This window comes from Spea bombifrons, chromosome 1, assembly GCF_027358695.1.
Source record: "Spea bombifrons isolate aSpeBom1 chromosome 1, aSpeBom1.2.pri, whole genome shotgun sequence".
Lineage (NCBI taxonomy): Eukaryota > Metazoa > Chordata > Amphibia > Anura > Pelobatidae > Spea > Spea bombifrons.
In genome coordinates this window covers 81182005-81203377 of record NC_071087.1, presented here as the reverse complement: position 1 = coordinate 81203377, position 21373 = coordinate 81182005, and the positions used below count along the sequence as shown (strand labels likewise).

At 41.4% G+C, this 21373-nt stretch overlaps 2 protein-coding genes across 2 annotated transcripts in view; one reads left to right on the top strand and one right to left on the bottom strand.

The window, feature by feature from the left end:
- The window catches only part of HSD11B1L (hydroxysteroid 11-beta dehydrogenase 1 like), a 33690-nt gene extending 15289 nt beyond the window's left edge, over positions 1-18401 (top strand). Inside the window, exon 8 of the mRNA XM_053465488.1 lies at positions 18278-18401. Within this exon, the coding sequence (XP_053321463.1) occupies position 18278 (1 nt within the window). The 3' untranslated portion in view covers positions 18279-18401. The remainder of the gene's footprint in view (positions 1-18277) is intronic.
- The window catches only part of CELF5 (CUGBP Elav-like family member 5), a 43003-nt gene continuing 32295 nt past the window's right edge, over positions 10666-21373 (bottom strand). The window contains exons 4-13 of the mRNA XM_053465406.1: positions 21240-21368; positions 20709-20788; positions 20357-20503; positions 18923-19067; positions 18458-18604; positions 18304-18369; positions 17067-17144; positions 16141-16284; positions 15117-15289; positions 10666-11616 (exon numbers count right to left, since the gene is read on the bottom strand). Coding sequence (XP_053321381.1) covers positions 15162-15289; positions 16141-16284; positions 17067-17144; positions 18304-18369; positions 18458-18604; positions 18923-19067; positions 20357-20503; positions 20709-20788; positions 21240-21368 — 1064 coding nt within the window. The 3' untranslated portion in view covers positions 10666-11616; positions 15117-15161. The remainder of the gene's footprint in view (positions 11617-15116; positions 15290-16140; positions 16285-17066; positions 17145-18303; positions 18370-18457; positions 18605-18922; positions 19068-20356; positions 20504-20708; positions 20789-21239; positions 21369-21373) is intronic.

Below are 21373 nucleotides of genomic sequence, written 5' to 3'. Positions count from 1 at the left end.
TAGATCCATAAAAAAATACATTCATTATGCCTGTTTTACTTAAACTCGTTCCTCAACTAATTAATATCAAGGACCAAGAATCCCACTTGTAATGCCTGAATCTTGGTAATGTTGTTCTTATAATAGGACATCCTGCTGTGTTCTTCCAATTGGTGTATTATCGCTCAACACTATATCATTAGTAAAGAAGACCATTATTATTATGTTCCACACTGCCTAACTGCATTCCCTTGATTTATGTTGCTAGCCTTATCCTAGATGCCAGACACTACCAACTAGAACAAATATTAGAGGTGACAGTGGGCAACTCTGCCTGGTACTATTTATAAAATTAAATAGAGATGATTGTTCATAACACATTGTAGCTAGTGAGGTATCCAGGCATGCTAGGCCTAGGGCGGCAAGCCTAGGGGAGGCAGCATCTAGTACATCGTTGTTGCTTCTGCTGAATTTGCTTGGTTCCTGTAAGGTGTGTTTCTTGCCGCCTACTGTTTGTCTGTTGGGACCTAGTCTCTGCCCAGATTGTCAGCAGTTCAGTCCTGGGCCATTTCTTCTGACTGGGAAAGACTTCCAAACAAATAGTAAGTCTCTTAACCGTGTAGAGACAATAACCACATGGAGCCACATTAAAAACACAAAACTTTATTGATCTTCACACATCGGAAATGGGACAAAGAATCAGCGTCTCATGCATTTCGTCCATATGGCCTTAATCAAAGACCATTTATTCTGACCTCCCTGCTCCTATGTTTGGCCTTTCCGCTGTCCAGTCTCTACACCTGGGTTTGTGCTACCTCTGGTGAGCATTCCAAACTGTTTTTTTCTAAGATAGGTTAGGGAAAACCATCAGGCCTGTAGGCTTTGTCTCTTTTCACAGAGCCTATAACTTCTATTCCTGTTAGCAAATCCGATAACATCATTAACTTCATTTTCTTCATGGGTATTTGAGCCAAATTGTAAAGCTTGCTGTAAAAGGACACAAATTCCTCAGCGATTGCTTTCAGGTTTGTTGGTTTATAACCATTACCCATCATAATATAAGGTATTCGTAACTGCAATTTTATCCTCTTCAGATTTAAAAAAGTGTTGATGGCATTGTTTCTTTTTCTGCTCCCTGAGCTAAATTAAAAGGCTTCTGATAAGAGCTTTATGAGCCAGCTAAACCATTGGGGGAAAAAAAAAAACATCAGGTGTAACATAAGCATACCTGGGAACTCTCCGGGTTCAAGACCCAAATCCTCCAGGTCGCGGGAGCAGGGTCTTGACATGGCCCGCTCCCTGCTCATTTTCCATTTAAATGTGGGTGTTTCCCGCTGACGTCAGGGGCGTTCCCACCGATGTCAGCAGGAAACACCCACAGTTACATGGAAAATGGGCCCCGACGTGTGTCTAAGGGCAGTGTATGTGTATATGTGTGTTTATGGGCAGGTATGTGTAAAGGTGCTGGGAGGGAGGCTAACATTAGCCTGCTCCATCAGCAGCTGCAGCCTCCAGGACTGGTTGGGGAGATCACGGATCTCCCTAACTAGCCCAACATTAAGGAAATCATCTAAATGCATGGGCACTCTGGGCAGTTGCCCAGGGGCCCAGCGTTCTAGTGGCCCCGTGGTGAATCACATTGCTGCCAGGAATGTGATTCGCCATGAAGCCCCTAAAAAATAGTAGTGTCTCTATAGGAGAGGGGTGATCAGAGAGGCCACCTCCCCTAGGGTGGTCTTCAGGGAAGTGTAGACCTCCCGGCTCCCATGACAGCATGGAAGAAAGAAGATGATGTATGATGCAGGATGATTAAAGATTGTGGAAGATGAGAAAGGTAAGAGATGGGGAGAAAGGGTTGTAAGGGCTGTGTATATGTGTATATATATAGATAGATAGTATGTAGATAGTGAGAATGGGGAGAGGGGGAGATATTAAGAAAAGGGGGGCACTGATAGTGAGAAAAGAGAGGTAGCTAGAGAGAAAGGGGGTAGTAAGAATACTGAAATAAATAAAGAGTGAGCATGAGTGAGAGAAGGAATTAATTAATGTGTGGATGAATAGTGTAAATGAGTGAGAGAATAAATTGTGTGAATTAATTAAGTGAATGAAAGTGAATTAGTGAATGACTGTAAAAGTGTTTGTATGTATCGTATATGTATAATAGATTTGTAGAAAGGCAAAGATCTCACAAGCAGGGTGTTTGAGCCTTGAGGACCAAGATGGCACAGGGCTGGCTGTTTGGGGACAAAGTTAATTCATGATGGGATGTTTGGGGATAAAGATGGCAAGCACTGTAATGTGTGTAATGTGTGTAATGTGGGTGCTGGTCAGGTTCTATGTGGACAGCGTGGACGCCAGGGATGGCTTTGGGGTGTGCAACCTGTGAGCTATACCTGTAATTTAGGGGGTTTATCTATACCAAGGGTGTCCAAACTGCGGCCCTCCAGCTGCTGCAGGACTACATCTCCCATACTCCTCTGCCAACACCTTAGCTGAAAGAGCATTATGGGAGATGTAGTCCTACAGCAGCTGGAGGGCCACAGGTTGGACACCCTTGATCTATACCTTTTAATGCTGGGTTTGTGTGTTCTATTGATCAATACTTGCAATGATATGTGTCCATGCATTATTATTGCATACCTGCAAATATAGGATTTGTATGTCTGATTCTGTTTGTTTGATCTATTCCTTAAATGCCGAGTTTACATGTGAATTTTAAATTGATCTATACAGGTTTGTGTGTTCATGTGTTGATCTATAACTGCTATGCTATGTTTCCATACATTATTTATGTATGCCTGCAGTTATAGGGTTTGTTGATCTATACATGCAAGTGCTGTTTTATGTGTTGTTTATTTGATCTATACCTGAACTACAGGGAGTAAGTAAAAGAGAGGCATGGCTTAGTGAATAAGGGGACAAAGGGATTCTGGGGATGAATACAGGGAAGAAGACCTCTCAATGTCACGGTAGGGTCAGAAGGAGGAGTTGTGGTGCATGCTAGGCAGTGTGGAGTTGGGGTTGTATGTTTGTAAGCTGGTGTGTGTGTGTGAAGGCAGGGTTGTATAAGGGCAGTGTATATGTATTTGCGTGGTGTGGCAGGTGTGTGTAAAGGCAGTGTGTAAGGGCAGTTGAGTGTAAGGGCAGTATATGTGTATTTGCGTGTTTATGTGTAAATGTGTGTGTAAGGACAGTGTAAATATAGGTAGTGAAGAACGTTAATGGTGTGAGTTGACCATAGAAAGAAACAAGGGCAGGTCACACTAATATTCTTGTAAAGTAAAATCTATTTTCCTTTAAGACAAGACTCCACTGCAGAAATACACTGCAGAACATACAGAAATGTTTGATAATTCCATTTCACTCTGTTCCACCGATAAACAGATTCTTCTCACCACCAGTTCCTTCTTCATTATATCAAATTTAATTGATTCTATTAAAATGATTTATTGAAAAATTTGCATATGTGTACTAAAAAGCTCCAGTGATATGGTAAAACCTGGAGGCCTCCCTGCACTGTGGACCATAAATTTGTCCATTTTCATTTAGTTTGCCCCCTTGTTTTATTGTAATCTCCCTTTGTTTACTTTGATTTTGCAGTTGTTGATGGTAATACATTCTCTGTAAATGCTGAAGTTGTAATTGTTTTAGTATGCATTAAATTGCCATTTTCTGTGTTTGGTAATGCAATGATTGTGTTCATTCATGTTTAAATTCAAAATTTACCTGGTTTTCCTGGTACAACTCTCACGAGGGCATCTTTTAAAAATACATACCTACTTCCACTTCCAATTGAATAATTGACAATTGGCTGTACTAAACATCCAGCCAAATATATATATGTCATGGGTGTCATCAGTGCTTACTTCATATGTACTTGTAATTCCATACATTCACCAGTATTCATTTCTGTACATCTCTTAATTTGTGTTGATTGATTAGCCAAGGTCAGCGTTACACTCCATTCTCTACTAAATGAGAAAAACAAAAATAGCTTTGGAGGACAGGTATAGGCTGAAACTGGGTGGGAACTGGATAGAAATCTATAAGACCTGGCAAGGTTAACATTAAGCCTTGACCCTCCTCTGCCTTCTGTGGCACCCTTAACAATATGGCACCATAATCACATCCTTAGTCTACCTAATGAAAAAGACATCCTTATTGATATTCAGCTAATGAACGATTTAGGCTACAGGCAGTGTTGTAGTTAATCTACGACTGTAGTCACTCATTGATCTAAAGAAGGTAAGCATTATATATATTAAATTTTATTTTCAGGACAAGCAGGGCTTTCTTTAGATGCCATTACTTTTTCTCCCTTTTATTTGGAAAATCTTTTACTCATCTGCAAAGACTAATGAAAAAACCTGCTAAATAGATTCTATTTGTCCTGCGTTTAGAAATACTCAATGTTTTTTTGCTTTTTTGTCCTGCAAGTTATTTGGCAATAATTACAAGTAGTGTTTTGCTATTTCAAAACCATTTTTCCCGAAATCTGGTCATCTTGCCCCATGTGCTATTTGGGACATCTTTGGAGCTGGTCAGTTCAATTTACCCAATCAACAACCAAGCTATATATTTTTGAAAACTAGACACCCCAGGGTATTTCAAATGCTGGTTATTTTAACCCTTTCCATTCACTAATTCTACCATCAGCCTTTGCCAAACTTTATGGTAGTAATTTATTTTTTTCACACATATTGTACTTCAGGTGTGAATTTACCGCACCTGGTATATGTCCCTGTCAAACAACACCCCAATATGTGTTCAGTAACATCTCCTGAGTACAATGACACCCCCCATGCATGGGTTTATTGGGTTATTTAAGAGGTAAAATGCCACCTTTTTTGGCATTTGGACATCCGGTCAGTTTGGGACATCTTTGAAGTCGGCCAATTCGATTTACCCCATCAAATCATACATTTTTTTTGCCAATATTTTAACTCTTTCCATGCAACAAGTTTTGTGAAGATATAGCGCTAATTGTAGGACTTGCTCATAACAACGTTTTTGTATATTTATATATATATATATATACAGTACCTCACAAAAGTGAGTACACCCCCTCACATTTTTGTAAATATTTTATTGTATCTTTTCCTTTGACAACACTGAAGAAATGACACTCTGCTATAATGTAAAGTAGTGAGTGTACAGCCTGTATAACAGTGTAAATTTGCTGTCCCGTCAAATATAACTCAACACACAGCCGTTAAGGTCTAAACCTTGGCAACAAAAGTGAGTACACCCTAATTGGAAATGTCCAAATTGGGCCCAAAGTGTCAATATTTTGTGTGGCCACCATTATTTTCCGGCACTGCCTTAACCCTCTTGGGTATGGAGTTCACCAGAGCTTCACAGGTTGCCACAGGAGTCCTCTTCCACTCCTCCATGACGACATGACGGAGCTGGTGAATGTTAGAGACCTTCCGTTTGAGGATGCCCCACAGATGCAAATAAGGTTTAGGCCTGGAGACATGCTTGGCCAGTCCATCACCTTTACCCTCAGCTTATTTAGCAAGACAGTGGTCGTCTTGGAGGTGTGTTTGGGTCGTTATTATGTTGGAATACCCAGTCTCCAAAAGGAGGGGATCATGCTCTGCTTCAGTATGTCACAGTACATGTTGACATTCATGGTTCCCTCAATGAACTGTAGCTCCCCAGTGCCGGCAGCACTCGTGCAGGCCCCGACCATGACACTCCCACCACCATGCTTGACTGTAGGCAAGACGTGCTTATCTTTGTACTCTTCACCTGGTTGCCGCCACACACGCTTGACACCATCTGAACCAAATAAGTTTTCCTGGTCTCATCGGACCACAGGACATGGTTCCAGTAATCCATGTCCTTAGTCTGCTTGTCTTCAGCAAACTGTTTGTGGGCTTTCTTGTGCATCATCTTTAGAAGAAGCTTCCTTCTGGGACCAATTTGAGTAAGGTCTGAGCACTGACAGGCGGACCCCCTACCCTTTCAACCTCTGCAGCAATGCTGGCAGCACACATATTTCCCAAAGACAACCTCTGGATATGACACTGAGCATGTGCGCTCAACTTCTTTGGTTGACCATGGCGAGGCCTGTTCTGAGTGGAACCTGTGCTGTGAAACCGCTGTATGGTCTTGCCCACTGTGCTGCAGCTCAGTTTCAGGGTCTTGGCAATCGTCTTATAGCCTAGGCCATCTGTATTTAGAGCAAAAATTCTTTTTTTCATATCCTCAGAGAATTAATTGCCATCAGGTGCCATGTTGAACTTCCAGTGACCAGTATGAGAGAGTGTGAGAGCGATAACACCAAATTAATGGCTGTGTTTTAAGTTATATTTGAGGGGACAGCAAATATACACTGTTATACAGGCTGTACTCTCACTACTTTACATTGTAGCAAAGTGTCATTTCTTCAGTATTGTCACAAGAAAATATAATAAATATTTACAAAAATGTGAGGGGTGTACTCACTTTTGTGACATACTGTATATATATATATATATATATATATATATATATATATATATACAGTATCTGAGGGGACAGCAAATTTACAAGTTATACAGGCTGTACACTCACTACTTTACATTGTAGCAGAGTGTCATTTCTTCAGTGCTATTACATGAAAAGAAATAATAAAATATTTACAAAAATGTTTGGGGTGTACTCACTTTTGTGAGATACTGTATATGGACTTTTTTTGTGACAGTGGGGGCCTTTTTTGACATGCTACCAAAATTTTTTTTTTCATTTTTTTATTTTTTTTTATTTTACTAATCACATTGTGATTAGTTAGCTGGGCTCCATTGACCTGCATGGTTGAATGCAGATCTTGCATCTAGCCTTCGGGGGGTAGTGTTACTGGCATGCATGTCAGCAACACGAATTATGCTTAGGAAGCGGTTGTCGATCACACTTGTGAAGCTTCCGTGGATCATGCAAAGCAGTGATGCAGGCAGGGTCGGCAGCAGGCCAATCTTAAAAACAGCCGCTGAGCAGCATTGAACGCGGCAGCCAGGCTGCCTCCTCCCGCCGCCGGCACGAAATGAAGTTAAGGAGGCCGGTGTGCACACATCGCGCTGCCCGATGGCGGTGCCTCAGCACTTTGTCCCACGTATTAAAGGGGGTGGGACAAAGAGCTGAGGCACGACCATTGGGCGGCGCGGTGCATGAACACCTGCCCCTTTAACTTCATGAATGTCGGCCTCCACCTGCTGCCCTCACCAGACACCGGAAGCAGTGGTAAAGGGGGGGTATGTGTGTGTGTGTTATATGGGGGCTTAAGGCTTTTCTGGAGGCCTCTAGAGATGCATTTTAACCCCTATATGCCACTCTGTCCCATTATATGCCTTTTAAACCCCTAAATGCCAGAGTGGCATATAGGGGCATAAGGCATTTCTGGAGGCAGAGTGGCATAAAGGGGGTTAAAAGGCATATCATGGGGCAGAGTGGCATATAGGGGGTATAAGGCATATCATGGGGCAGAGTGGCATATAGGGGGTATAAGGCATTTCTGGGGGTGTCAAGCCTGGGGGCAGGTTGGCAAATAAAAGGAAAAAAAAAAATTCTCAAGCATAGCTTTTATTAAATATGAAAAAATAGTTTACATGGATTAATAAAAAAATAAAAGTTTCTTACAAAAATATTGTGAAGAATAATGTGATCACTGTTTTGTTCCACTGAATAAAATAGAACTTTTTCATCTAAAAATGTTTGCAGTAGCAAATGTTTTGATTCCATTATGTCTAATGTATTTATTAGGTCCTTTTAACGCTTTTGCTTTCGGGTATTTTAATACAAATAATGTGATAAAAATAATGTTTTGTAGTTATTTATATGGCAAATAGTATGACTCGGGTATGTATAAGGGGTGCGTGTGGGAGCTCGACCGCGAGATATACTATATGGGGCTGGTCTCCAAATGTTTCCAGGGCTGCTTTTCAGTCCCAGTCCGGCCCTAGATGCAGGTATTAAACAGGAACCCTGTACATGTATGGGCTTTGTCGTGAAGTGGTTAAGGAGCACAAAACGATGTTGCCAGAAAGAAGCCCTTCCTGCGCAGATGCCACAAAAAAGCCCGGTTACAATATGCCTGACAACACCTTGATACGCCTCGCAGCTTCTGGCACACTGTAATTTAGCGTGACAAGGCCAAAAATAGAGCTTTATGGTCACAAGCATAAACCCTATGTTTGGAGAGTGGTCAACAAGGCCTATAGCAAAAAGAATTCCATCCCCACTGTGAAGCATGTGGTGGCTCACTGATGTTTTGGAGGTGTGTGAGCTCTAAAGGCACAGGGAACCTTGTGAAAATTGATGGCAAGATGAATGCAGAATGTTATCAGAACTTACTGGCAGATAATTTGCATTCTTCTGCACGAAAGCTGCGCATTAGAAACTCTTGGACTTTCCAGCATGAAAATGACCCTCAGCACAAAGCCAAGTAGACCCTCAAGTGCCAAGTAGACCCTCCATAGGTTACAGCAGAAAAAGGTGACGGTTCTGGAGTGGCCCCCACAGTCTGCTGGCCTTAATATCACTGACCCACTCCGTGGAAATTTCAAACGTGCTGTTCATGCAAGATGACGTGGAGTCATTTTGCCATGACAAATGGGCAGTTATACCACCTGAAAGATTCTGTGGCCTCATAAACAATTATTACAAAATACTGTATGCTGTCATTGATGCTAAAAGGGGCAATACACAGTATAAAGAACTAAGGGTATGCAGATTTTTGAACAGGGGTCATTTCCTTTTTTTCTTTGTTGCCGTGTTTTGTTTCATGATTGTGCCATTCTGTTATAACCTACAGCCGAATATAAACCCCTTAATAAGTAAAAGAAATGTGTTTTGTCTGCTCACAATACTGTATATTACCAATTCTCCAAGGGTATGCAAACTTTTGATCACCACTGTATTTGATGTATAATGTCTGTAGATGCACTGAATTTGTGGAAATAGCTGTTAATATTCTGTTGAAGCTTGTATGAATTCAGCCCCTGATCATAAATGTATGTATAAACTCCCCTGACACACACAAAACCAATCTCTATTTATACATTCTCATTATTCCACTGCATTCAGACATAGAAACATGACACAGATGCAGAGTGTTGATAATTAGGTTTTAATTCTTTCGTAAACAGCAGGTTTTGTGAACACCTGGATATTTCTACGCAGATTCTGTCTTCAAAACACCCAAGTGAGGTCTAGGTGTAGTATCAGGAGGCTGTGAGTCAGATAATCTGAGAATTTGTCTGCATGTCCTTACGACAGCAGTACCTAGAGTTAGCAGTGTATGCTGTAACTCACTCCATCTAACTCGCAAAATCTTACGAAACTTTTCTTTATCTTTCACAGCCCGTTCACACTGTTACTAGTGGCTGTCTTGAATACACTCTGCATTGTTTAAAATATATAGATTTTCTTTAAGTTAAATCAGACTGTTGTGGTCCTTGAACAGATGATATGGGGAATGGAACAGATAAGCTAAACTTGAATTTAAACCTTTCTCTAACAATTGGCTTGGTGCCTCTGGCTATGCAGAAGTCACAATGTGCTTTTTTCCTTTACTGGGAGAAATTCCAGTTTAGCAATCATACTTATTTCCATGATGATTTTTTGACAGGTTAACACCACAACCATACACTCCCTGGGAGAAATTATGTGTAACAACTACAGATTCTAATGAGTTTAGGGTTGACCCCAAGGCAAGATCTTAATTTGTCAGCAGTGGTGAGATGGATTATAGTGCTTAAACTGCCAGTATTACGTCTCCCCTGGGGAAGGGCACATATATATATATTTCTCTCTATACACACATATAGTGCCTTTTCTGAGACCCTGCAGAGAAGGAGGAGAGGGGCCCTGCTACCATGGTAACAGATAGCATTCATTAAGGACCTTGCACTTTGTGATCTTGCCATTACTTTGACAGCAGAAAGGATGATGTCAAATCATTGTCCTCCAATGGGGTATTGGACTGGGAAAGAAGGAAAACAAGCCCAGAAGACCCCCATCCTTTGTTGTGCTTTACCAGGGGCTTCTCCTTTCCACGTCTGACACAAGGAATGTTTGAAGTACAAAAATGGTATTTACAAATGAATACAGATGCATTGACCCCATTGTTTTTGGGGTGGCTGTCACCTCTAGGATTCAGTAGCTCAACAGTAAGGGTGTAGAGCAGGTAAAGCCTTATTAAGTATGAGGAACAAAGCAGATATGTATGTTGCAATTTAGCATTAGAAGGAGAAAGCAGCCCTATATGCCTTAATCCTTATAAACAATAAAACCATAAAGCTCTGTTCCCTTCTACCTAGATACCCTACCCGCATTGCAAGAGAGCTTTAAGAGTGAATGCACTTAAGTCTAGGTTTGCACAGTCCCTCTCAACCGTTAACATACATACCTACCACTAACATTCTATTTCTTGCCATAATAATGTACAGTATGTACATGGCAGAAAATAAACCTCGTCAAAGCTATATGGTCTCTCAGTTTTACCTGCTTGCTGCAGTTTGCACATAAGTAGTGAGTATCACAGAGCACCTTAAAACTTGTTGACTCTCCCTAAAGACAGATGGGCTTTCACAACATAATGCAGGAATGTGCTGAAGACAAGATGGCTACTTGTCCATTCAAATCCATGCAGGGTGTACCAGTCACAAATTTCTCCTATTCCTTTTCTGATTTATATTTTAGAGATTTCCATACAGAAGCCCATGCTAAATTTCTGAAATAGCTTAAGGTGGCATATATAGATCCTCCATACCACTCATAGTGCAGTGCATTGTTAGTGAAACATCCACACCCTCTTCCTAGTAACGGACAAGAGGCCAGCCAGCCTCTTAATCATTCAAGCAGGAGAGAGGTGTGGTTAGCAGAACCACTTTCACACTACATAATGGCGGTACATTAAAACCAGGTTACCAATTCTTCCCCAAATAAGAAACATGCGGAGCAGGAATTTAGAGCAGATGAAAATGTCCAGCCCTTTATCTGAGCCCAGGTGTAAGAGCAGCAGAAATGGAGATTCACCCTTGGATGTTGGGCACTTTGTATAATTGAACTTTGCATTATTCCACTCCTACACACCCAGAACACCCTGTCCTCCGCAAAACAGAAAATCTACTAGAGACAAAAAATCTAAAGATGATTTACCCATCATCCACCTGTGCTCTACTCCTTTGGGAGCAGACGGGAGTGTTTGAGGTTGTACAGGCCTCCCAAATAAATAAATATGTTCATATAAATAAAGAAACAGATAGTTCTTCGCATTGCAAAGCTGTAGCCACTCTGATGGAGGGAAGGGGTGCAGATTTTCCAGCCTTGAGGGTCACTGACAAGAGACCTGCCCTACCCTTCCCCCCTTTGGTCACTTGTGGGAGGCTGGTAGGTGATAGTCCGTTCCATTACTGGTGGCCACCCCTGGGAATTTCAGAAGACAGACACAGAACACTCACAAGACATAACCTTGTGTTTAGGTAGCTTGGTTCTTCCTGCTTCTCCCCATTGCCACCATTTGGTCCTGGGGGTAGGTTGGGACAAAAGGTACTAAGGTTCAGGAGGGGTGGAAGGGAGTGTTTAGTGAAAAAAGAAGTCTTTTACCCACAATCCTCGAGTGCAGGATTTGGGTGTTAAAGGTCCTTTGTGTACCTGTAGAGGACATACAAATAAAGACAAAAAGGTGTTAATTATAGTCCGATATATTCACTGATGTAAACAGGACAGAAAATGACATGGTAACCTGTGAACAAATATCTTGATTTATATGAACAATGGATGCTCTTCAAAGTTTAATAAAAAAGTTACATGTCTCCCTTGATACATTTTAAACCATTATTATGTCATAATCCGCCAGCTTTGACAAGGGTGGCTGAAGCCCTGTGTCTATAAAGGAGAGTTCAGAGTGCCTTTTATTGGAACATAAGAGACAGTTTTAGCAGTGGCGGAACTACCGGGGTCGCAGGGGTCGCGACTGCGACCGGGCCCTGGCGGCAGGGGGGCCCAAGCCAAGGGGGCGGCAGGGGGGCCCAAGCCAAGGGGGCGGCAGGGGGGCCCAAGCCAAGGGGCCACCCGAAATCTTTTTTCCGTTTGTTTTTTTTAAATAAGGCAGGGGCGTCCAACATGCAACCGATCTTACGCGAGGCGCACCTCAAGCCCTGCTACTTACTTGTGGGAGGGTCTTCTGGACTGCACAGAGGAAGCGGAGTTCACGTGACATCCTACTTCCTCTGTGCTTTAGCAAAGAAGGCAGAGGGAGGCCGCGCCCCCTGCTGAAGTCTGTGAGCGGCATCGAGGAGCTGCAGTACAGGTAAGGGGGTGGGGAGGGTGTTTGAATGAGTGTGTGTGATTGAGGGAATGAATCTGTGAATTAATGATTTTATGAATAAATTAGTGTGTGTGTGATAGCATGGATGTGTAAGTGCTGGAACCTAGGCATGATGGGACTGTGATTGCTGTTAGCAATCACACTCCTATCATGCCAAGTCAGCCAGTACATGCTGAAACCTGGCCAGCTGCCCCCCTTGTGTAGTGATGCTGCCAGCAGTATGGGGTCTGCACTTACAGCCACCCTGTACCAGCATGTACTGGCTGACTTGGCATGATAGGAGTGTGATTGCTAACAGCAATCACAGTCCCATAATGCCTAGGTTCCAGCATTTACTGGATGGATGTGTAAGTGCTGGAACCTAGGCATGATGGGACTGTGATTGCTGTTAGCAATCACACTCCTATCATGCCAAGTCAGCCAGTACATGCTGAAACCTGGCTAGCTGCACCCCTTGTGTATTGAGGCTGCCAGCAGTATGGGGTCTGCACATCACTTACAGCCACCCTGTACCAGCATGTACTTGCTAACAGCAATCACAGCTAGCACAGTCCCATCATGCCTAGGTACCAGCATTTACTAGTTGCCTGGGTATGATAGGAGTGTGATTGCTGTTAGCAATCACACTCCTATCATGTCAAGTCATATTGCTAATTTTGTCCAATTGTGTGTTACCTACTTTTATTAAAAATGTGAGTTTTTATTATTATTTTGAAAGGTGGGGGTCATTTTCGGTTTTGGCTAAGTGAACCCTGAATGTTTTGGTCCAGAATTTTCATTTTAGTTCATCCCTAGAATAAATCTAGGGAATCTGAATTTGTAGTCGCAAAACTTTCCAGGCCCAGAAATCAGTGAGAGGAAGAGTACAGGTTTTGTGGCATTTTACTTTATTTTAATCTGCATATTTTATTAAAGGCCATATTTTTTGTCACAGTGAAAAATGAGTGCGGCCCGCGCACGTATACAATTCTGATGAAGTGGCCCACTGCAGAAAAAACTTGGACACCCCTGGATTATGCCCTTTGTACATGCGCCCCTTTTTCTTTGATTTTTTTACAGATATGATTCAATATGTAAATTGAATTTATTGAATTTGTTGAAAAAAAATTGTTGGGTAAAAATCATGTTTTTTTTAACAGATTCTCGCACCCGGGCCCTGAGGCGTCTAGTTACGCCCCTGAGTTTTAGAATATATGAGATGAGTGGGTCATCCTGAAAAGGTCAGTGACGTTAAGCATGTTATGTCGTAGGATGTTTCAGATCTGATTGAAGTCTTTGTGCAGGGGCAGGTTCAGAACCCTGTGTGGGGCAGGAAGGTGTAGATGGATGCAGATGGCTGCAACATTAGGCTTTCTTCTAGGTGCCCTCTACAGGCACAGAGCAGGAAACTGGATAGGGCTCGCAAGACTGCTAGTATATTCTGAGGAGCCAAAGTTTTACACATAAAGTAACAATAGTACAGTACCAAAGGCTAATCAAAAGAATAATCACAGTCCAAGCCAAAGTCAAATTCCAGGTGAGTTATAAAGGGCAAAACAGGAAAAAAGTCCAAGTGAAATACCAGAAGTCTAAACCAGGGGATGCACAGAACAATCAAACAGGATCCACAAATGCAGGGCCAGTAAGACAATGCTCCAGTCATGGAGCCTGGGAGAAATTCTTGTATAAAGGTCCTTAGTTCTCTGAGGGGCCACAGCTGTGACAGGAACCTGACACAGAGTTGACAGGGACACTGAGAGACACAGGAATCCCATCAAACATAGAGCCTCCTGGCGGTGAGACTGGTAGTGGACAGTCTGCCATGCTCAGGGTTGCTGGTTCATGTCCCGTAGTTCTTGACAGCATGCCACCTTTGCCAAAGTCACTTTGGCTCTGGTCCACTGTAAGTGCTATTATTGTGAAATAGAAGCGTCCAGGAGTAACAACAGCTCAGCCATGATGCAGTAGACCACACACCTTCACAGAATGGGGCTTCTGCGTTCTAAAGTGTGTAGCACATAAACATCACTAGTCCTCTGTACCATCACTTCAGAGTTTGCAGAGTTGCAAACTGCTCTGGAAGCAACATCAGCACAAACACTGTGTCGGTAGCTTCATGAAGTGGATGTACATGGCAGAGAAGCTGCACATAAGCCAATAATTAATGCCAAGCGTTAGCAGAAGTTGTGTAACCTGGACTATGGAGCAGTGGAAAAGTGCCCTCTGGAGTGATTAATCATGCTTTACTATATGAAAGTGTGGTGGGCCAGGATAATTAAGGCTAGTCCCCCAGCATACGAAGACATTATAGAACTATTGTATGCTTCCAACTTTGTGGCACCAGTTTAGGAATGGCCCACTCCTGTTTCAGCATGATTGTCTCTAAGCACGAAGCAAGGTCCATAAAGAGATGGTTTGATAAATTTAATGTAAAGGAACTTGAGTGTAAATTTACCCTGTTGAGAACCTTTAGGATGAATTTGAACACCCATAAGTCAAACACTGATTGCAAGCCAGGCCTTCTTGTGCATCAGTGCGTGATGATCATCTGTTTACAATTATTATATTACTAGCATTATTACTGGATTACTCATTTTCTCTCCACACTACCTATTGACCTGCCTGATTCTCTTTGATATTCTGTTGTACTGAAGCAGGAGCCATTCCACAAATAAATTATCCTTGCTTGACATAACACCTGAATTAAACTTACTCTGAGTGGTTGCTGTTGAATTAGACAATAACCAGTACCTCTTTGTTCATTCTAAAGTATTTTTCATGGCTGGGCACAGGGTTCCATATTTGTTACAGACACCCAATGACAGCAACCAGTACACAAAATTACCTGTATTCCTGGGATTGGCTCCTTGGACCCAAGGGCCGCTCTTGGTCAGTATGGTTGAGTTGTGTCCTTGGGTCGCTTTAACTGAACTTTCAGCCTCTTCATTCCTATCTGGAAGCCATTCATGGCCTGGATAGCTGTCTGTGCACTGGATGGGTTATCAAAACTAACAAAACCTAAGAGGTTATAAAAGTGAATAAATATTCAGAACTCTGGGGGTTATATAAATGAAATTTTTTTTTTTTTCACATAACAGGTTCACGCAGTAGTGAAAAGGAACACATTCCACATGAGAATATTCTTTTACCATGTGATGCATGGGGTAACTGAATACACAATACGTAATTCAGTTTTAGAGAGAATAAGTTTCAGGTAGCGTTGTGAAATCCAAGAAGAAATAGCAGACAAGCAGTTAATAATACAGGACATGGGAAAAGGAGAGCGATCAAGGGGAAACATGTAGATTTTAGTATTATCGCATTTAGGTGATGCTGTAAGCAGGATGCAAGCAGCAGGATCTGACAAAGATTAAATATGAGGGATGAAAAAGATCTTAATTAAAAAAAGCCAAGGGACTGGGCCTTTTCAATAGGGAAAAGTGTCATGTTGTTAATTGAGTAACTGGGGTGGAGATGGAAAGAGGGAAGATTATGAGTTCAGTTTTGGAGATATTAAGTTTCAGGTAACATTTTGACATCTAAGAAGAAACAGCAGACAAGCAATCATGAATAAAGGAAGGGTGGAGACAGAGACCCATCCCAATGGGCAAGAGAGAGGCCTTAGATGGGGCCCATACCTCCAAGGTTTATTTTATTATCCCTAATTCCACCACCACAGTGATTAGCGAAAGAGATGGGGGTCTGATTATCACAGGGATTTGGCTTTTTACATACTTCTTTTTTCTTAATTTATTTGTTCCATTTACTAAAATGGGGCAGGAAAATAGAATATAATGAAAGGAACATTCAAACATATCCAACAGCAACCTTGCATGTTACATTGTTCACATTAGAGGCCTGGAACATACCAAAACACTTGCTCTGGTTAGTCGCTCTGTCCATGAACACCTTGGAGGATATAATGTTTCCAAAAGGCAGAAACATTTGTGTCAACTCATTATCACCAAACTCCTGGGGTAGGTGGTAGATGAATAGGTTGCAGCCCTCTGGCCCTGTGTAGGAGAGAAGACGCAGAAGTGAGGCCTTGCTTTGGCTGTGACATTAAGAGACTCGCCAATGACACAGACTACTCGTTGTATGTACTGCACGCTTGTTTACATAATCGAGTTAAAATCCTAGGTAACCGTATATCAGAATTATATCTGCTGATTGGCTATGTAAATCCTTACTTTACAGATGGGTCTTTAATATGCCAATTTCAAATATTTTTCTTGTTCTGAAAACATACCCTGGAATGTCTTTTATTTAACAATGTATGCCTTGGAGCTTGCAGTGTAACATTGCTTTAGACAGGCAAACAAAAGGAAAGTGGGAATACCTGGTACTAATACATAGGTATACACAGCAGATCATAACATGCTATTTACTTAATATTATAGCCTAAACTCTGCCACTAAGACCTTGCACTACTTTAATGGCTGTCTTCACCACCCTGAAGTAAAATACTCAATAGAAAATGCAATCTACTGAAATAACAATGGTGCTATCAAACAATAGGGTTGGTTGGCAAAGGCCACCCAATTATGGGCTATTTCTCAAAATACAATATGCTTAAATGTCGTTTAATGTGTTTATATTGCTTCTAATATTGTATGTTTAGTATTGCATAAGCCCTAGCCCAAATCCTCTCTATGGTCCGTTTCCAATGATGACATGTGTGTATATCTATATATACAGTATATATATATATAAATTACTTTTACATCTCTTACTAGAATAGGTATTATAACTTAACTTGCATTGTGATACCTAGCAGTTTACATATGTACCTTACCTTCCCTTTGCTGCAGAATGGGTGGAGGCTGCGGGGTGCTATGTGTCACAGGAGTGAGTGCTGCGGTGGGATAAATAGCTGTTTTGAAAAACATAAAGAAATAGTAAAGTGAACTATGGCAATGTCTAAAATTACTGTGAAAGATAAATTACCACCTTTGCTGCAATAAATATGAAATCATATTGAAGGGTCAACTCAACCAATCAAGGAAGCAAAAAACTGGTGCAACAAATTCCACCAAAAACAACTCAAAGAAGCTATTTAGCTTAGAGAAAGGTTAGATAAAGCAAAATATCTTATCTTGATATTTTCTCTTCTGAGAAGGTTAGCTCCTCATATTGTATAATTAGCACAGACGGATATACTTTTGCACCAGAATTTCTCTGGGAAAACCCGATGTAATGCACTGTGTAAGGGTTTGCAGACTTTCAAACAGTTACAACATTGTCACATAAAATATTTATATACTGTAGAGAAACAGATGATACAAAGCCCCAAATAAATCCAAAATAGGTTAAGTGTATTTTTTAAAATAAATCAGTTTATTATTTTGTTTTTTTATATTATTATAAAGTTTGGTGGAGGCGGAATAATGGTATGGGGCTGTTATTCAGGTTTTGGGCTTGGCCTCTTACTTCCAGTGAAGGGAAATCTTAATGCTTCAGCATAGATTTTGCACAATGCTATGCTCACAACTTTATGGAAACCGTTTGAGGAAGGTCCTTTTCTATTCCAGCATGCACAAAGCAAGGTCCATAAAGACATGGTTGGATGAGTTTGGTGTGGAAGAATTTGACTGGCCTGCACAGATCCCTGACCTCAAGCCCTTAGAACACATTTCAGATGAACTGGAAAGGAGATTGCAAGACAGGCCTTCTCGTCCAACATCAGTGCCTGACCTCACAAATGCTCTATTGGATGAATGGGCAAAAATTGGAACAGAAAGCCTTCCCAGAAGAGTGGAAGCTATTATGGCTGCAAAGGGGGACCAATCACATATTAATGTCCATGTATTTAGAATGCAATGTCATAAAATACCCTTTTGGTGTAATGGCCTGGTGTCCCAATACATCTAGTGTATATAATTACAGTAACAGAAACAGCAGCAATATCATATTGCATATCATTAAAGAAGAGTTGTATGTAACCCAGCTCTAGTTAACTGATAGCTGAAATGTAGTCTAAAAGTTGATAGCAAATGCAAAACCCAGATCTGTACGGGGATGGACCAAATTACCTGAGTACTGCTGGACCCCTGGGAAAGAAGGATGTAGGCTCTCCACCGTCAGTGCAGGACTTTGGGCTGTAACGAGGAAGTTAAAATTAATCCTAGAGCAATAAGCTGTGATTTTTTTTACATTTCGCTGCTGTACTACCATTTCTCCTCTTACCTGGATACGGCACAATGCTATTAGTGTATATTGTGTCCAGGGCTGGATGGCTACTGGGAAATGGTACAAGACCTGGAAACCCATTGGTTAATGGAGTGACAAGGCCTGGTACAGCTGCTGTGCCAATGACAGGTGGAGAGTGCAGTCCTGTGAGGCAAAAAGTGGTGATGGGATAATAAGCAAGTAGTTTGTACAAAACCTGGTATTACCTTGTAACAGCTCCTCGCAGTTCCTAAGCAACATTTCTCACTGTTACCTAGCAACACAACTCCTCCCAGTGTTACTAAGCAACTCAGGTTCTTCCCGTATTACTAAGCTACTTAAAATGTTGCTAAGCAACTCAGACCCAGTTACCAAACAAATTACTCTAGTAGCTGGACCAAAATATTAGCCCTGCAGCAAATTCACCAGTTTTACCCATAACTAGTAGGACACACACCACAGAGCCATATCTGTATAACTTACCAGATGCTGGAGTGATGGGTGTGGCAGGCAGCCCATTCAGGTTGACAGCTCCTATCTGCTGAATGTGACATTGAGGAAATGCCACGCCAGGACTTAAGTAACTACCATGTGAAGTGGAGAGAACTGTTGTCTGCTGCTGCATCAGCTGGGTCATAGAGAAAAAGTAGTAATATAAATAGGGGACAAAGGTCCATTGTACATCTCTCATGCTGCATAAACCACAAAAATATAAAAACATTTATAGTGTAGGGCTATTCTAATTTCAATTATTTTTATTTCACACATTTTCACTAGTTCCTCTACATATAAAGGCGCAATCACAACAGAGAGAACAGATCTAGTTATACAACTGAACACAAGGGAGCAGTAGACTCTAATAAACAATCACTTAACTCCTTAGTAATCTGTTGCCTTTTATCTGCCTTAGGGAACCAGTGACGAGGTTCCCCAGCTGTGACGTACAATCTGTCTCTCTCCAGCTCCCAGCTGCTTCATTTCTCATTTTAAGCTCTGTCTCTTCACAATGAAAGCTCTCCACGTTCTTAACTACAAATTTGCCTACCTCCAGCTTCTTATCTCGCCATTCCCAAATCAATCTCCCTCAGCTCCACCTTTCAATGTCGCCAGCTTCAATTGTCCCTATCTTCAGCTCCATCTCTGTATTCATACGTCTGTCTTTGCTTTCATAGTCTTATCTTCATGGCTCAGAAACATGTCCCTTCCCATTCACAGGTCCAGTTCTATCTCCCTGATCAATGTTTAATTTAACTTTCTTGTAGGTGGCAGCCCCTTCTCTTTGTATCATTGACTCAGACTCAGTATCTCATTTTCAGCTAAAATACTGTTATTTATGGGCATATTAACTTTTCTCTTTCCAGATGTTTCCATTCCAAAAGCATCCTCTCCTTGGCCCTGTTTCCAACATTCTTTAATCCCTATCTCTCACAAACATTCCTTCCTTTAGACTTGACTCCATTCCTGATTCCATTTAATTAAACCACACACATCTGCATTCTTAATCCTATCTCTCCACTCTCTATTCTCAACACAATCTTAGATTTGTATTGAAATTCCTAGCAAACAATTGTCCAATTCTAAGGTCCATCTGTTCTCATTCACAATTTCTCAACTTATAAATGAAACCCTCTACATAGACATGACTGTTGCCAAGTTCTTTGTCTTTAACTACTAAGCTACATATTTTCCCCTTGTAATAAAAGACATGTTGTGTGACATACAATATTTTTTATTACTATTACTTATGCCACAAGTTTATCACTTCTCAAGACTCCCACATCTCTTAAATCATTCCAACCTGTCTATAGCACATTGATACATTAATGGCCATTCTTGGTTACTCATTCCCTTCATTTTCACTTGTCCCCTGCCGGTCACAGGTTTTACAAGAGTAGTTACACAGGAAAGTACACTCACCGCCTGTGCGTAAGCACTATATGGGCTAATTGGTAGCGCCAAGGATGGAGTAAAGATTCCGAGTTGTCCAACCATCTGCTGCATGCGACGCAATGTTCTTTCCTTGTCAGTGTCTGCGAACTTGACCACTAGACTGGACGAGGCTCCCTAGAGGAGAAAAAATCAAGTATGAATATATATATGAATTTTAAGTATTAAGTAACACCTACCCCTAGAACGTTCTAAATATCTTGCAAAGTAGTAGAGAACATAAAAGTGCGTTGCCTCTAGGGATACAGTCAAGAGTTTAAGATTTTCAAGATTAGACAGTTTAAGGTTACGCAGCCTGTCATCAGAGGCAGGCAACACATACCGGCATTGTCTGACTCCCATGTAAAGCATGTATTGCCGCCTGAGCCTCTGCATGAGATGAGAACTTGACAAATGCACAGCCTGAAAAACAGAAGACATAAAATGGGATCACAGTCAATGGGATAGACCATTCACATGAGTCTTCAAAAGAAACCAAGTTTCTGGGTAGATGATTCTAAAGGCAGAAAGCCTGTTAACCGGTCAGCTGGTCAATGAATAGTGGCAGTTCTTGGGGGAGATTAGTAAAATAAAACAATACTAAGTTTTAGATTACAGGTACAACTATTATTATGGATGATTCTATACAGCACCATTATATTCACAGCACTATACAATGGGTAAACAGGATTTAACCAGCAGTGCACAACACAACAATTTGGATTTATAGAAACAAAATGCAAATAGGGCTCTGTTCAAACAAAGTTAGAACTAATTTAAAAGATATGGTACTTGGAAGATTTTAGGTTACAGAAAACCATAAACATCTCTTTTAAGAAAACAGGACTTTTCCTTTTCTTTCTGCTGGGCTCACCTTTGCTGCTCCCATCAGGTCCCCTGAGAACAGAACATTCCTCAATGGAACCAAATGCTTGAAACATGCTGGTCACCTCCTCTTCAGACTGTTGTTTGCTTAGCATTCCCACAAAAAGTTTGCGATCACCTGAA